Source organism: Lagenorhynchus albirostris, chromosome 9 (genome assembly GCF_949774975.1).
Source record: "Lagenorhynchus albirostris chromosome 9, mLagAlb1.1, whole genome shotgun sequence".
In the NCBI taxonomy this organism is placed as follows: Eukaryota; Metazoa; Chordata; class Mammalia; order Artiodactyla; family Delphinidae; genus Lagenorhynchus; species Lagenorhynchus albirostris.
Genome location: NC_083103.1, coordinates 11,767,517 through 11,783,935, shown reverse-complemented (window position 1 = coordinate 11,783,935; position 16,419 = coordinate 11,767,517). Strand labels below are relative to the sequence as shown.

Here is a 16,419-nt window from a genome sequence, read left to right as displayed (position 1 = left end):
TTATGTGACCGGTACGGTACTTGCACGAGGAAGAAAAGTCAGAGGACCGAGTGCCTCACAGTTGCTTTCCCCTTTTTATTAAAAATAGACTCAAACACTTTATGTATCATACAAAAGTTTCGTTCGCTGGTGGCAGCCACGAGGAAGCCTGGCCCCGTAGCACTGATTTCCCGCCTTCCCCCCAAGGGACTGGGTGCCAGGGAGCAGTGGCTGGGCCTCGGAGAACGCCCACAACGCCTGCTTGCTCTGGAATCTGCCCGCTGGGGGTGAGGCTGTTCCAGGGCAACTCTCCCTACCCCACGCAAGGGTCAGATACTTGAAAGTGCCTCTTTAGTGCCAAGATAAACAAGTGGAGTGAAATGGAAACCCCTGCGATTCTTTTATTACCCAGGGCCTGGGATTTGGGATTTCCACCCCCAACGAATCCTTGCTTCTACAAACAGGGGTGGGAAACTTCACCCTTAGAGACTCCGGGATCTCCCGGTGTCTGAGGCCAAAATTTCACTCCATCTCGAGCCTTTTCCCACCTGCTATTCTGTGGCCTAGGATCTACCAGTCCCATGACTCAAAGTTGGTCCTCTGTTCATTCACAGAGGTGGAGCAAACACCGATTCCTCCCGTGGTCCTCTCTGCCTGAGTCTACGCCCCGCCATCCCCTCAATTTTCAGGACCTTGGGGCTAGAAGGCCCCACAGCCAGCCCTTTCCCCCAGTCTGTCTCCCTGGCTGCTGCCCACTCCTGAGCCTTCAACACCCCTGGGGTACCCCAGGGCCCCGTTCCAAAGGGGCCTGGGAGTGGCGAGGTGGAGGCGGGGGAGGGGGTGGTGGGAGCCGGGCTCCCCCCAGGGGTGGGGCAGTACTCATGCTGGTATGGACGCTTCGCAGGGCCAGGGGACGGGGGTGGGGAGGGTGGGGCATGCGGAGGAAGGGCACAGCCTGCCGGAGCCCCTCAGTCCCAGCCGTTGTCCTTCACCATGTGTGACATTTCAATGATGTACTTCCCTTCTTTGTACTTCTGGCTCGTCTCAAAAGCTTGTTCCTGATGGAGGGGAAGCCGTGAACGCAGGACAGAGCAGTTCCCTCCCAGGCAGTCCTGCTGCCACCTGTGTTACCCCTGATCCCCAACCCCGCTAGCCCCCACCCAGTCCAGCCCACTACTAGCTCCCTCTCCCCTCTGGATCATGCAAAGACCTAACATGTGGGCACTGGGGCTTGGAAGGCCACGGAGACTCCACTTCAGAGGGTGGCCCTGTCCCCCCGGTACTTACATATTTCCAGCCGAGGGTGGTTTTGCAGCTCTCGCAGAAGATATCAGCTACCGAGTGGAGCCCCGTGAGCAGGAGACGCTGCTCAGCTGGCCCGCAGCCCACGTTGACCCTGTCTCAGGAAACAGGAAGGACCCAGGACCCGGTGGGGTCGCTCTGTCAGCCTAGACCCCGAACAGCCCAAAGGACCTTCCATCTGGAGAGAGCTTCACCCTCCAAATGGAAGCCCCTGCCCTCAGCAATCCACCCTTTCCTGACTAGTGCCTGGGCCTTTTTCTTCCGGTGCTGGGATTCCCCGCAGAAGAACTGTAGACTGAGTTCCTGAACCACTTCGCAAGAGGAGAGGCCAAGGCAGCAGGTGCAAAGCCGCCTTCAGATGGCTCACCCTGTTTCTCCCAGAGGAAAATTATTCACAACACAAGCACACATGCACAAGGAGAGAGGGAGACTCACACGGAGTTAAACAGGTAGGCTCGGCCGTGGCTCCCTTGGAAGGACTGTGGAGACAAAGGACAGACGGTGACTACTGGGTAGCCCTCGACCCCAGGGTTACCCTTGCCCTGAGTCACCCCGGGACGCGGAGGAGGGAGGCTGGACTTCGTTGCCTCACCCCTAGGTGGTGTTTGGACTGCCCTGGGGGGAGAGCGGAGGGGAGTGGCAGGCCCCCACTTGGCGTACCTTGGAAATAAGCTCATCGTGTTTGGCCAGGTGTGCACGGCAGTGGACGCAGCTGTAGGTGCGGTGGCAGCGGGGCAGGTAGCTGCGGAAAGTCTTGGCGGGGAGGCAGGCAGGGGCCGGGCCAGGGTCGCAGCTGGGCATGACGGGCCGGAGGGCGACGCCCTGGCGGGCGGGAGGGGCTGGTGCCGCGCAGCTCCCGCACAGACGGTCGCAGGCGAAGCAGCGGAGCAGGTTGGCTAGAGCCGTGTTTCAGGGCAGGAGAGATGTGGGGGGGCTGCCCGGCCAGGGCCCCCCCAGACGTGAACCAGATAGAAATGGAAGTCACCTGGGAAGAGGGGAAGGTGCATCAGGAGAGCCGAGACCACGTGAGGAGCCCCTCCTGCGGGGATGGAGAAGATGGGGCTCCGCTCACCTCCACCGCTACTTCCCCCCACATCGCCAGCAACCCTCCTCAGCGCCCGGTCGCACTGGGTCTCCCCGTCCCCTGGATGACAGGCTGCTCTGGCAAGCCTGGCAGCGGATCCAGGCCTCTAGCCCAGGAGGTGGTGTCTCTCCCTCCTGGGGCGGGAGCAGCCTCCACCATTTTCCACCGAGAGCAGCCCGCCGGCACCAGCGCTGCCATGGGAGCAACGTCATTTGCAAGCGTTCTTTCCTTGGTTTTCAGTTCTTTTTTGAGGATCTGCGTCCCACATGCACTGGTAGGCTCTGTGTCTCTGGAGCTCAGAGCCTTTAAAAAGTTGGAGGTGCCTGGCAGTTCTTCTTTCTCATGGCCTCCGTTTGCAATATAATTGGTCCATCACACATTTTGTGTGGGAGGGAGGGGCGTGATGAGAAAGGGAAGGAGAGCAGGCAGGCAGGTACACACACTCCGCTCCAGCCCTCTTCTGGGGCTGGAGTCCTGCATTCTGGGAACTAGAACTTGATGAATGTCTCATCGGGTACCAAAGACCTCAGACGTGGCTGCTACCCGGCCTTGCACCTTGGTCCACTCCTTCTGGCCCAGAAGCAACACTGGGCTTGTCTCCTCAGCCTCTGAGGCCCTCGGTCTCTCTTTCCTGCCCTCTGTAATGGCTGCCTCAGCCCTCGGTTAAGGACTTGGGCACCCAGCCTAGGAGAGAAACTCTCTTCCCTTCGGGCGCATCTGACAGCTGGAACCAATGGGCAACGGGGACTGTGTCGGGGAGGCCAGCACTCCTGAGCTGTGTCTGCAGGGTGGAGCAGCGTCTAAGATGGGCAGCGAAAGTGGAGGCCCTTATTTTCAAAACCCGTGCTTTGGGGCCCAAGGCAGAGGATGTTTCTCTTCACCGTCTCCTAAGGGCAGGACAAACAGCAGTGACTCTGTGGGTGACATGAGATAAAATAATTGCTGGGTCCTGATTAAGAATTTTGAGGAAGATGCCCAGACTCCAGACCCAGAATGGCTGAGGGTGCTGGATAACGAGGGAGGTGTCCCCTGTTGGTTCTGATAAGCGAGTGAGCGGCTGTCTTCTCCCTCCTTCATGGGGCCTTCAAGCCCGTGGTGGACGGTTCAGCCCAAGTCTGGTTCCGAGATGCCAGCTGGGTGCTTTGGCAATGCTAGGCCACTAGGCAGAGCAGAGGCAGTGGGACTGAGCAAGCCAGGGCGACGGGCTCTCATCCTGTCCTCTGCGGTGGCCGCCAGCACCCCTGCTGTTCCAGTGCTTCCTGGGGCCGCCAGGCACTCTCTACAAAGACCCCCTGGCAGAGACCATCTTCAGATTCAGGTCTTCTCCCCCTGCTGGGGCCCAGGAAGATACCGTGGGCTGTGCTGAGGGTGACACTGGGCTCTGGCTCTAGGAAACGGGCCTTCCTCACCAGCAGAACACTCTTCAGCCTCCACTTCACAGCTCTGCCTTCAACTTTGCCTGCAGGCTCCCCTCTGACGCGCTCCAACTAACACACCTTCGAGGGGCCTGGGGAGGGGGCCGGGTCCTAGCTCTCAGACTCCTTCCCCAGCCTCCAGCACGCCTCCCTCCCTCTCTCTCCCCTGCTTCCCCATCCAGCCCAGGAGAGGCTGCACAGAAGGCCGGAGAGTCACTCACGGGAGGGGAGGAGGGGTCACTTCTCTCCCCATCTCAGATTACCGAGAGAAGCGAGTAGAGCAAATGACTGGGAAAAAAACAAAGGCAAGTGGAGTGCGGTGGAGAGGATGCTCCCCCAAGTGAGATGGGGCTGGACCGTGGGAGGTGGGGGAGAGGGAGGGCTGGGGGAGGGGGATGCCGAGCAACCAGCGCTGACGGCAGAGGCGCCGAGGCGGAGGCTCCAGGAAACAGGTGCGAATCCCGTGCCTCTTAGGGGAACAAAAAGGGAGGGGGACACCTGCTCACAAAGGATTTTCTCATCTGCTCTGAGGCTTCGGCCCCCTCCGGGCTGGCATTCCTTAGTAGGGTAGGGTCCGAATAATTAGCAGCGCAGCCAGCTCCCAGGGCGGGCTTTGGGGGTCTGCACCAGCAGCAAAACAATAAACAGTGATGCCTGATGCTGCAGCCAGAGTTGCCGGGAAATAAGTGCGGGAACCGTCAGAGCTTGGAGAGGGATGAAGGAGCTGAGAGAGGCGCGGAGGCAGCGGGGAGGGGGAAGGGAGGACAAAGGGTGGATGAATAATGCTTTTGCAAAGGGGAGAAAGCAACACGCAGCAGAAGGAGGAAATTTGCAAAGGGAAAAAGATTCATTTGGAGAAGGGCTGCCCCCTCACCTTGAGGTCTGCTCCAGAGATCTCCGTCTATCTCTCTCTCTCTCTCTCTCTCTCTCTCTCTCAATCTCTCTGCTCACTCTTCTCTCTTCTCCTTCCGCTCCTTCAATGGGGAAGGGGATGGGGGCGGGGGGAGGGTAGTTAGGGGCTCAAGACTGGGGCTGCAAAGCTGGCCAGCTGCTAAGGGGCCAGAGGTTGTCTCCCGTCTGTACCTCGGGCTGTGGGTGAATGTAGCTGTATGTTGTGGAACTGCATCATAACACTGTGAGTCATCCATCCCCCACCCCCCTCACCTCCCACGTCAGAGCAGGGCTGGGAGACACAGGAGGAGGGTTGGGAGGAAGGGAGCGCGCAGGCATTGAGGGATGGGGCTGGGGGAGTGATGCAGAGGGATGGGAGCAGAGGGGCGGGACGGGAGGGGCGGGGGCAAGAGGAGAGGCTGGCTGCTCTGGAGGAAGGCGGTGTGGCCAAGGAGACTGCAAGAACCTGGGGGAAGGACAGGGCTGGGCAAGGATGGCGTACAGTACGGGTGGCAGGACTGGAGGAAAGGTGGTGGCTAGGCGGGTGACAGTGAGAGACGGGTGCAGAGTCAGGAGCGTGCGCGCACATTCAAGATGATACATCTCCCATTTCAGCTCTGGTACCAGCCTTGACGCAGGGAAAAGAAAGACACAGTAATTGTCACATATGGCATAGAGTGCCCCCAAGCTTGTACCAGGCACTTCCAAGCCTCCAGCTGAATACCCCCGAAGGAGTCATAGACCAAATATGACATCTCACATGCAGGAACCTCTTATCACCTACCTCCAAATTACTTGTGCTACACCCACGTTACATAAGATTCTCTACTGGGCTATAAACTTTCTGAGGCAGGTCCTCTGGGAAACTCCTCTCTGCATCCCAGGACTGCGATGCCTAGCACAGAACTCTGCATACAGAAGATGCTCACAAAACAGCCGTTGAGTTGCATCTTCAGATGTTGTCCAAGTGTCTGGCTTTGGTCTCAGAGAGACCTGAGCTGGAATCCCGGCTCTGCCAATACACTTACGAGACACCACTGGGTGAGTTACTGATAAACTTCGTGCCCCTGTTTTGCTCTTCTGCTAAATGAAGCTAATAATGTTTACCCCATGGAGACGTGAAGTAAAGCGAGACAACGTGTAAACACCTAAAAAATGCCTGGCACGTGATAGGCACTTAGTAAACCATAGTTGCTGTCATTTCAAAACAATGTTCTCAACTTAATACCCCTAAACCCAGAGCAGATTTAACTATTAAATTCTGATAGCTCAAGAGACACATGCCAGATTTATGTCTGATGAAGAATTTAACATCTTTCTTGCTATTTTTGTATCGGTTTCCAGTTATATTTCAGTTGACCCAGAATATTTCTCATGGAGTGTTGCCCTGGGCAAGCTGCTAAAGTAGGTGGACACAGACTATAACCCTCTAAGATAAAAACTCCCATTTCTAACCAAGGCTAACATTCAGAAAACAAAGTACTTTTCACAAGCAAGGAGGGGGAAAAGTTAAGGTAGGGAAATAAGGTTAATGGGAGGCACTGCTAGCTGGGTCTGAAAAAGTGAAAGGAATTCTGAATATTTAATCAGGGAAGATTCTGGGGTTTAAGGTAAATTCTGAAAACACAGTGTGGGTATCTTGAGTGACGTCACCAGAGGTTTGGAATTGAGAGAACTGAGTAAAGAAAGAGGGAAATATTCTTGCCTGGGCAACAGATGAGAAGGGAAATGTAAGTGGAGGAGGCATTTGTTGAGGAAAACAGTGGGAAGTGGGAAAAGGAAGGTGAGTAGTTTTTTAGGGCAAGGTTTGAAAGTGTGGAAGCAAAAAAGGATGCCACTTAATTTAAATGAACTCAGGAAGAAAATTATCAAGGATTTAGCTGGAGAGGAGAATAAACCAGACATGTGAGGACAGTATTATTTGGGGGTGGGGTGGAGATGACAGGAGTGCTTGGTGAAAGATTGAAAGTGAGGAAGGAGAGTGTAGGGAAGCATAGATGCTTTCAATGTTCTGCCCTGACTCTGTGTTTAAGAAGCAAAATGGAGAGCAGTCCAAAGGAGGGGGAGGGGTTTCTTCTCCCTATAGCCTAAGATGGCTATACAATACCCAAATTAAGATGACCTTCAGATAGCTGGGAGAAATTGCCTCAAGGGAGAGGCAAAGAAACAAATCTGGGAGATAGACTGCATGGAAACAGGAGAGGATGAGCTCCCTAAGGGAGAGAATTTTGCAAACGGAAGACTAGAATTGAATTTTTGAAGAATGGTGAAAGATTAGGGGATACGTGGTAGTTCCCTGGAGAACTAATAGAGGCGTGGTGAATGAATTAAATAATTAAAGCAAACCACCAAAGAAAAAGTACTGTGAGAAGTGAGAAGTGAGGGACTTCCCTGGTGGTCCAGTGGGTAGGGCCCTGTGCTCCCAGTGCAGGGGGCCCTGGTTTGGTCCATGGCCGGGGAACTAGATCCTGCACGCTTGCCCCAGCTAAGAGCCCGCATGTCACAACGAAGATCCCGCGTGCTGTAACTGAGACCCGGTGCTGCCAAAATAATTAAAAGAAGTGAGACGTGAGGAAGGCACTCTTAGGAAGGGAATGGTAAAATGGGGCCAGCCGGAAAAAGGCAACCCAGAAAATCTTACCAGACTTTTGTACTCAGATTAACCCTGTGAGCTGGACTGAAAAAAGTACTCATCTCTAAAGCAGGGATGACAATTACAGTGTGTACTTCACAGGAGTCTTGTGAGGATTAAATGGATTTATACCTGTAATGCCCATAGAACACTGTGTAGCATCTGGCACTATGCATTTGCTATTATTATAACGGCACTCAAACTCCAAAATCTTGGGTTTGAGTACTAGCTTGGGCAAATCGCTTCACCTACCTTAGTCTCCTACCTCACCTGAAATTGAAGATGATAACACTGACTTTACTGGTGGCTGTGAAAGAGGATACCTGAAAGGGCTTTGAAAAATGTAAACTACAGATAGATGGCATCGTTATAGCTTCCCCTCCTCAACTTACAATAACTTAAGAGCTAACATCAGATGCTTTCTATGTTACAGGCATTGGGCTTAGTACTTTACATACATCATCCTATGCAGTCTTCAAAACGACTTGAAGAGGTTGGGTACTGTTATCGCTAGTTCACAGTCAAAAAACTGGGTCTCAGAGTGTTTAAGTCTGTGATTTGCCCAAAGAATACAAGATTCCAAAGTCCAAACGCATCAGAAGCTTAAAGACGTGGCCTAACCTGTTGCTTGTGGGGTTAAATGACTGACCTTGTATAACTGTCAGGGATTTAGGGCGGGAAACAGAGTCCCCAACAAAACTCCCCGCTCAATAGGAGAGAGGTTGTTGGGTAATGATTGACTTGCAGAGTAACTGGAAGAAATTCTTGGACTTCTATTCGTTTATTTAAAAAAATTTTTTTAAATGCTCTCTAGGGGGCAAACATTGTGTCGGGTTGGGGATGACAGTCCAGGTTACTCTCTGATAAGCTGTTTTCCTCCACTTTCCCTACCCCTTGGTTTCCTCATATCCAAATGCTGTTCTGCTAATTTCCCCGTTTCCAGGCGATCATGGGACCTAGACTAGCGAGCCCCCTTCCCATCCCGCCACCCTATCCCTTCCCGGATGGCAGGTGAGCGGGAGTACTGTGGCGAGAGGCCCTGACCGCCGCGTCTCAGCGACCGTTGGCCCCCTCTGCTGGTGCCCGCCCCGCGCGGGGGCGTAACCGCCACGCCTCCTACTCCGCCCGCCCCCGGGCTTCGCGAACAATGACGGCCGCCGCCCGCCCACCTTTGACGTCACGATCAAAAACAATCCATTAACTACAAGTCCCAGAAAGCCGAGCGGCTGCGCGAGCTCGATCGCTCGCGGCTGTTCTGGCACAACTACATATCACAGGGGGCATCGCGCGGCCGCGGCTTCTCCACTGCGCAAGTGCGGAAACGCCTGAGTTTCCGGCGTGGGTCTAGGCGAGCGAGGCAAGCTGTTAGGCTTAGGTCCTAGTTAGTGAGGGCTTTTTGGTTTGCAAGTTTGGGCTCTTGGCTGTACAGGTAAGATAATAAGCTCAGGAACGCAACCGTCGCTTCCTTGGAGCCTGGGCAGATTTCGGTGCCTGGGGAGGCTGGGACAGATGCTGGACCTAGAGCTGCGGTCCGGGATCGGAGATGATTCTTCGCCGTTCCTCGGCATTTTCTAGTTTATGTAGTGATTTTTCCCCCACTCCAGCAGTCGCTGCTAATCCCCAGAGCAACACTTTGTGTGAGGAAGTGTAAGTTCCTCTAGTTGACAGCTGAGGAAAAGGTACAGAGAAGTTAAGTGATTTATTTGTCTAAAGACACTACCAGTGGTTGCTGAGCTGTTTTCTTATTGCTGTTTTGAGTCCGAAGCCGGTATTCTCTGCTTTGCATCCGGATTGCTGGTTCCCTTTCTTGTTGACTGAGAGGGTTAGGGATTGGGCATCTATTGCCTTTTTAAGTCTGGAGTATCCCAGTAGGGCGATGAAGGTGATGTAATCAAGTCTTTCAAACTGCAGATACCGTTTTCTTACTCCGAGTCATGTATTCACTGGGTGTTTTTATAGAGGTGCCTTTGGGTTGTCAAGCTGTATTCTAGGTACTAGAGTTACAGCAGCAAACAAAAATACCCCTCCTTACGTCCTAGTGAGGATAGACAGACAATAAACAAATATATAGTGAGACAGATGGTGATCGGAGGTAAGAAGAAGTATGAAGCAAGGTAAGGAGAAACGTCCACTGGAGGATTTTGAAGTGAGTCCTGACTTCTGTTTTGATCTGATATTTGTGTTCTAGGCACAGCAGCCACACAAAAAAGATGGGAGAGGAGGCCAATGATGACAAGAAGCCAACCACTAAATTTGAACTAGAGCGAGAAACAGAACTTCGCTTTGAGGTGGAGGCATCTCAGTCAGTTCAGTTGGAGCTGCTCGCTGGCATGGCAGAAATCTTTGGCACAGAGCTGACCCGAAACAAGAAATTCACCTTTGATGCTGGTGCCAAGGTGGCTGTTTTCACTTGGCATGGCTGTTCTCTACAGCTCAGTGGCCGCACCGAGGTGGCTTATGTCTCCAAGGACACCCCTATGTTGCTTTATCTCAACACTCATACAGCCTTGGAGCAGATGCGGAGGCAGGCGGAGAAGGAAGAAGAGCGAGGGCCCCGGGTGATGGTAGTGGGCCCCACTGATGTGGGCAAGTCCACAGTGTGCCGTCTGCTGCTCAACTACGCAGTGCGTTTGGGCCGCCGGCCCACTTACGTGGAGTTGGATGTGGGCCAGGGCTCTGTGTCCATCCCTGGTACCATGGGGGCCCTCTACATTGAGCGGCCAGCAGATGTTGAAGAGGGATTCTCTATCCAGGCCCCTCTGGTGTATCATTTTGGCTCCACCACTCCTGGCACCAACATCAAGCTTTATAATAAGGTCAGAGCCAGGGCCAAGGTGGGGTGGAGGGAAGGGCTGCTGTCAGGGTTGGAAGCTGTGCAGAAGTTTGCCAGTTAAAATTCTTTGCTCCCTCTCAGCTGGTATTATTGCCACATGATTTTGGAAAAGACGGTTTCAAAAATAAGTTAACCTCAGATTGGTACACGTTTCTATGGACCTGTTCTTAAGTGATTTATTAAATTTCTACTTAGGACATGAAACACAAGAGACAGAAGAAGCAACATGAAATAAAAATTAAATCCATGTTATGGGGTCACAACCACAGCCATTAAGAATGTCCATTTTTTTATATCTAATTCCACTTATTCTAAAGAAGGCTAAAAGAGCTGTGGGTTGGTTTGTTTCTGTGGGGTTTTTTTTTTTTCCCTCACCTCGATCCTTTCTTCTGCAGATTACATCTCGTTTAGCAGATGTGTTCAACCAAAGGTGTGAAGTGAACCGAAGGGCCTCTGTGAGTGGCTGTGTCATTAACACCTGTGGCTGGGTCAAGGGCTCTGGTTACCAGGCACTGGTGCATGCAGCCTCCGCCTTTGAGGTGGACGTAGTTGTGGTTCTGGATCAAGAACGACTGTACAATGAACTGAAACGGGACCTACCTCACTTTGTACGCACCGTGCTGCTCCCTAAATCCGGGGGCGTGGTTGAGCGCTCCAAGGACTTCCGGCGGGAATGTAGGGATGAGCGTATCCGTGAGTATTTCTATGGATTCCGGGGTTGTTTCTATCCCCACGCCTTCAATGTCAAATTTTCAGATGTGAAAATCTACAAAGTTGGGGCACCCACCATCCCAGACTCCTGTCTGCCTCTGGGCATGTCTCAGGAGGACAATCAGCTCAAGCTAGTGCCCGTCAGCCCTGGCCGAGACATGGTGCACCACCTCCTGAGTGTCAGCTCTGCTGAGGGCACAGAGGAGAACCTTTCAGAGACCAGTGTGGCCGGCTTCATCGTGGTGACCAGTGTGGACCTAGAGCATCAGGTGTTTACTGTTCTCTCTCCAGCCCCCCGCCCACTGCCTAAGAACTTCCTTCTCATCATGGATATCCGGTTCATGGATCTTAAGTAGAGACGAGCAGGAAGCTTTGCTGCCTGGGGCATAGAGATCTTCTGGCCATCACCTAAGGCAGATGGGCTGACGTATGAGAATCTCCCGAGGCCAGGCTGACTGGTAAATGGTGGACTACTCGAAAGCGTATATTCTACCTCTTAAAACAGGTGGTGGTAACCTAACTCTTCAGATCTTGAACCAGAAGGAAAACCATGAGAATATAATTGGTTTCTTAGATCACCTGAGTTGCCACTTTGAATGATCTGAGTTCCAGAAAAGACCCATTTTTTTCACTGTGCTACTATGTGGACTAATTTACTACTGCTTTATATTCTGTATATAGTACTTGTTAGCTTGTTTGTCCAGGATGAGAGAGTGAATTCGAAGGACTCCTTCCAATAAAGTTCATACTTGGGGAAAAAAAAAAAAGATTTTAATAAACATTTTTGCCATATCACAGAAGTTGGTGTAATTTTTAAAATTTTTGTTTTTCCCCTAAGCATTATAGAAACATTATTGGAATGATTTATTGCTGAATGCCTAGAGAAGAAGAAAGCCAAGAACACCTGTGAGCTAAGCAGGTGAATTTTTATGATGAGTCCCCTTTCCTTGGCACTTAGGTAAATAGATGCTAAATCTGTTGTTTAATTGGAACCAGACCGTAAGTCAAAATGTAAATTGAGCTTTCAGGTGGTAAGCTGGGAGAGCCCATTCTCTTTGATCTCTTGTAAATAATTGTCATTCCTGGTTTGGACTTGCATTATTGAATAAGTATCATGATGCCTTTCATCCATTCATTCTTTTTTTTTTAAATAAATTTATTTATTTTATTTATTTTTGGCCGTGTTGGGTCTTCGTTGCTGCACACGGGCTTTCTCTAGTTGTGGCGAGCGGGGGCTACTCTTCATTGCGGTGCGCGAGCTTCTCATTGCAGTGGCTTCTCGTTGCGGAGCACGGGCTCTAGGTGCTCAGGCTTCAGTATTTGCAGCATGCTGGCTCAGTAGTCGTGGCTCACGGGCTCTAGAACGCAGGCTCAGTAGTTGTGGCACACGGGCTTAGTTGCTCCGCAGCATGAGGGATCTTCCTGGACCAGGGCTCGAACCCGTGTCCCCTGCATTGGCAGGCGGATTCTTAACCACTGCGCCACCATGGAAGTCCCCATTCATTCTTTCCACACATTTTTATCATGCACCTATTATGTGACAGGGACCATTCTAGATGGGGGAACAAGATAGATGAAGTCTTGCAGAGCTTACACTAAACATAAAAAGGTAAGTGCTATGCAGAGACTTAAGATTGGGTGATAGGAGAGAGTGGCTGGGAGGCTTTTTAGATTGGATGGTCAGGAAAGGCCTCTTCTGAGCACACATTTTGAGTTAGGACCTGAATGGCTGTGTGAAATTGGGGCAAAATCTTCCTGGTGGAGGAAACAGTGCAAAACCCTAAGAAAGGGAAAAAAAAACTTAATGTGTTGGATGAAGGGAAAGGCCAGTGTGGTTGGAGTGTAGTGAATCTGGGGGAGAGTGGTAAAAAGTTGAGGCTGGGGTTGGGGGAGGGAGGCAGCAAAGACCAGATAATGTAGGGCTTTTGTAATCCAAGAGCAGTGGGAAATGATGGGAGAGGGGTAATGTCTTAGTCCCTTCGGGCCGCTGTGAAAAAATACCACAGACTGGGTAGCTTATAAACGTCAGAAATTTTTCACATTTTTGGAGGCTGGAATGGCCAAAATCAAGGCACCAAGCATGGTCACGTTCTGCTAAGGGCTGTCTTCCAAGTTGCAGATTGCCTGTCTCAACTGTGTCCTCACATAGTGGAAGGGGCAGGAAGCTCTCTGGAGCCTCTTTTATAAAGGCACTAATCCCATTCATGAAGGCTCTACATTCATGACGTAAGCATCTTTCAAAGATTCCATCCCCTAATACCATCATCTTTGGAGATTTCAGCATAAGAATTGGGGGAGGGGGGCACAAAAATTCAGGCCATAGCAGGTGGTTGGACAGGCGAATGACATGATTTATCAATAATTTACATTGAAGAGATCGCTGCTGTGTGGAAAATGGGTTATAGAGGCAAGAGAAGAAGCAAGGACACAAGTTAGGAGACCTGTGGTAGCTTCAATGTGAGAATGGATTAGAAGAGAGCAGCAGAGGTAGAGTTGGTGAGTAGATTGCCTTGGGATATTTTGGAGGTAAAATTGATAGGACTTGCTGATGGAAGAGGTGAGGAAAAGCAAGTGGAATCAAAGATGATTCCTACATTTTTTTACTTGAGCAACTAGATCCGATTTGAGATCAGGGAAACTCTGGGAGAGGGGAAAAGGAAACCGCAGGAGTTCTACTTCGGCAGCGTTAAGTTTGAGCTATTAGTCATCTATAGGGGATGCCACATAGACAGTTGGAAACATGAGTCTGGAGGGTTGGGGAGAGTTAGGGTTGAAGGTTCGTGGGAGCTTTTGGCCTACAGAGGGCATTTAAAGCAATGGCATTGGATGAAGTCACTTAGGGACTGTGTAAGTGGAAATCAGAAGGAGGCAGAATAATGGGCTTTCAGGGCATTCCAAACATAAAAGGTAAATTATAATGGGAGCTAGCGAAGGAGACTTGACTATTGATCTGGAAGTATGGATGTCGGTGTTGACCTTGAAGGGTGTTGTCTTGGAATGGTGGGGATGAAATCCTGTTGAAATATATTGAGATAGATAAACAGAAGTGGAGATGACAACTATAGAGAACTCTCAAGAAGCTTTGCTTAGAAAGGAAGTGGAGGTGGGGTTATGGAGTCAAGGGAGAGTTTGTTGTTAGGTTTTTAGATAGGATGCCTCTCAGCATATCAACAGATTCTAGAGGGAGAGAATTTAATGATGGGTATGGGTGTGTTCTTTACATGGGTGTGTTTTTCATTTTTCAAATAAAATGTCAGAAAATTCAGAAGAAAATGAAGGGTGTGGGATCCAGAGCACAAGAGGGGAAACTGTGCCTTAACACAAGCAAAGACATTTCAGAAGGACAGGAGGGAAGGCAGCAGTATTTAAACATAAAAAGGTCTTTGGTGGTTTTGGTTCTGAAAGGGCATTCTTTGCACCTAAATCCAAGCCTAGCATTTTGTTCCTGTCTTCCTGTAAATACCAGAGAGTTGAACTAAAAAAAAAAAAAAAAAAAAAAAAAAGGCCCTGTAGTTTGCCATCTATAGACATGAGGAAATGCAAGTGGAGAGGATTTGAAGAAGTACAGATAAACTACACTAGAAAAAAAAAACAAACTATAAGGTATTACTTGACATATATAGCAAAGTAATTTATTTGAAGTTCGGTGGTCTGGATATCTCATTGTTTTAGTCTAGATCAGTGGTCCCCAACCTTTTTGGCACCAGGGACCGGTTTCGTGGAAGACAATTTTGCCACAGAACGGAGGGAGGGGGTGGGGTGGTGTTAGGCGGTGATGCTAGCGATGGGGAGCGGGGGAGCGGCAGATGAAGCTTTGCTCGCTTGCCTGCCGCTCTCACCTCCTGCTGTGCGGCCCGGTTCCTAGCTAACAGGGGGTTGGGGACCCCTGGTCTAGTTTTTACTGTGCAGTACTTTTCAGAAGTGGCTGTCAGTTTAAACCTTATGTTCTATTAAACATCCTTTCCAGGAAATATCTTGCACGATCCTAAGGAAAACTGGATAAGAAAATGGAATCTCTCTCTAAACCTTGGGATAGTGATTATGCCACCATTAGTGCTCACCTATCTAAGAGCTTGGCATACAGTAATCCAGTGTCCTAGGGGAGTTTAGTATATGTGGTTGGTTGGTAGAATGTAGGATACTCATTCCTATTTAGCACTGTCTAGCCAAGAGACAAAACAATTTACAGGTTCTTAGACTGTTGAAAGTGGGAAGAGAAAGATCCCTAATCCGTGAAGTTGGGTAAATGAAGTCTTAAAATCCAAGAAAAATATACAATAGGAAAATGACATTTGATTTATTCCTAAGGAAACAACCTGATTTACAAATAGAAAATCCTCTATAAATAAAACAAATATTGTATCTCCAATACCTTACCTTTACCTTCTATAAGGTCTAAAGTTTTTAAATTTTTCATTTTTTAAATGAACACTGTCATTAAAAGAGAACTCTCCAGTGTGATGCAATAAATGGCAGATTGAAGCCCTTTGCAAGAATGAACTAGAACCTGTTATATATGCCATGTCAGAGAAGGAACTAGACTAGACCTCAGAAAACAGAAGGTACACTTTCTCCTTTCCCTTCCTGCTTAGTGCTAACTTATCAGAGCACAGTCAAACCATCAACATTTGACACCAAAGCCGAGGACAGACCACAGGATTTAGAATCACACTTTACAGGTGAGACACCTTGGCTTCAGAGAAGTGGCTGGTGGAACACTTTTTTGAAAGACTATTATGTAATAGCCAGAGCCGCTTTCAAAAGAGAAATGGCTTTGAGCGAAATGAGAGAACACGGGGCCTTGCTCTTGGGTTCACAGCTGTGTTGGGCTAATTAGGGCAAAATGTGGCGCTGTGAGCTAAGTAGAGCTGGCCAGCAGCTCGCCAGGGACTGGAGCTTCTAGAGAACCTTTTCCTTCCTGTCTGTATTCCCGGATTGGGAGAGGTTAGGCTTGGGGGCGTCCAGCCTTTGTGTTGCGGTGAAACACAGGGAAATAAGCGGAGCCAAGAGCCGGCCCTCATTCCAGGGGGCTGCCACCACCTCAGCGCGTATTCCCTGCGCCTCCTTCCACGGTTGGCACTACGGCTCCAAGGCTCGCGGCCGCTCTCCTTCCTCTTCCTCCCGTGCCTTAGGCAGGAGCTTCGGCCCCCACTGACTCTTCCAGTCCCTGCGGCCCTTCCCTGCGGAAGCCACAGCCCAGACTTTTCCATCATCCTGGGATTCTGCTGGTACCAAGGAACTCGTCGGAGTTCCATAAAGATGCTCCATAAAGATGGTTTTAAATAAAGTTTTCGCCATCCAAAAAGGGGGGAGGGATTGGGGGAGGGCTATTTAGTGGCCAAACCGCATTGGCCAATGCATGAAGGGGCTGAAGCAGGAAGACGCAGGGGCCAGTGGATGATTGGTTACGCCAGAAGCCTGTCTAGACTGTACCATACTTATTGGAGGGGGGGGTTGGCGAATTCGGGAGGGTAGCTGCTTGTTCTTGAGTACTTTCAGTAAACACATATAATTATTTTTTACTTCTGAGGATTTCTGCTTCAGGAGGGGTAGAAAGCAGGACAAAGGAGAA

At 50.4% G+C, this 16,419-nt stretch overlaps 2 protein-coding genes across 4 annotated transcripts in view; one reads left to right on the top strand and one right to left on the bottom strand.

Annotated features, from left to right (window-relative positions):
- Positions 1-901: 901 nt before the first annotated feature.
- YPEL4 (yippee like 4) overlaps positions 902-16,419 on the bottom strand; it is an 18,528-nt gene continuing 3,010 nt past the window's right edge. Inside the window, exons 2-6 of the mRNA XM_060159119.1 lie at positions 4,655-4,754; positions 1,942-2,266; positions 1,717-1,760; positions 1,267-1,375; positions 902-1,037 (exon numbers count right to left, since the gene is read on the bottom strand). Of these exons, the coding sequence (XP_060015102.1) occupies positions 948-1,037; positions 1,267-1,375; positions 1,717-1,760; positions 1,942-2,082 (384 nt within the window). The 5' untranslated portion in view covers positions 2,083-2,266; positions 4,655-4,754 and the 3' untranslated portion in view covers positions 902-947. The remainder of the gene's footprint in view (positions 1,038-1,266; positions 1,376-1,716; positions 1,761-1,941; positions 2,267-4,654; positions 4,755-16,419) is intronic.
- Positions 8,646-11,639, top strand: CLP1 (cleavage factor polyribonucleotide kinase subunit 1). 3 transcript variants are annotated; one of them, XM_060157690.1, is made up of 3 exons: positions 8,646-8,732; positions 9,492-10,119; positions 10,532-11,639. In XM_060157690.1, the coding sequence occupies exons 2-3, from the start codon at positions 9,514-9,516 to the stop codon at positions 11,201-11,203; spliced, it is 1,278 nt and encodes a 425-aa protein (XP_060013673.1). In that variant the 5' UTR covers positions 8,646-8,732; positions 9,492-9,513; the 3' UTR covers positions 11,204-11,639. The 3 variants fall into 3 exon arrangements, with proteins under 3 accessions (XP_060013673.1, XP_060013672.1, XP_060013670.1); XM_060157689.1 differs by having other exon boundaries at positions 8,652-8,982; XM_060157687.1 differs by having other exon boundaries at positions 8,652-9,417.

Coding starts and splice junctions, on each gene's coding strand:
- CLP1 (XM_060157687.1), top strand. CDS start 9,383: ATGGTGATCGGAGGTAAGAAGAAGTATGAAGCAAG. Junction 9,418..9,491: donor AAGAAGAAGTATGAAGCAAG/GTAAGGAGAAAC, acceptor TTTGTGTTCTAG/GCACAGCAGCCACACAAAAA. Junction 10,120..10,531: donor ACATCAAGCTTTATAATAAG/GTCAGAGCCAGG, acceptor TTTCTTCTGCAG/ATTACATCTCGTTTAGCAGA.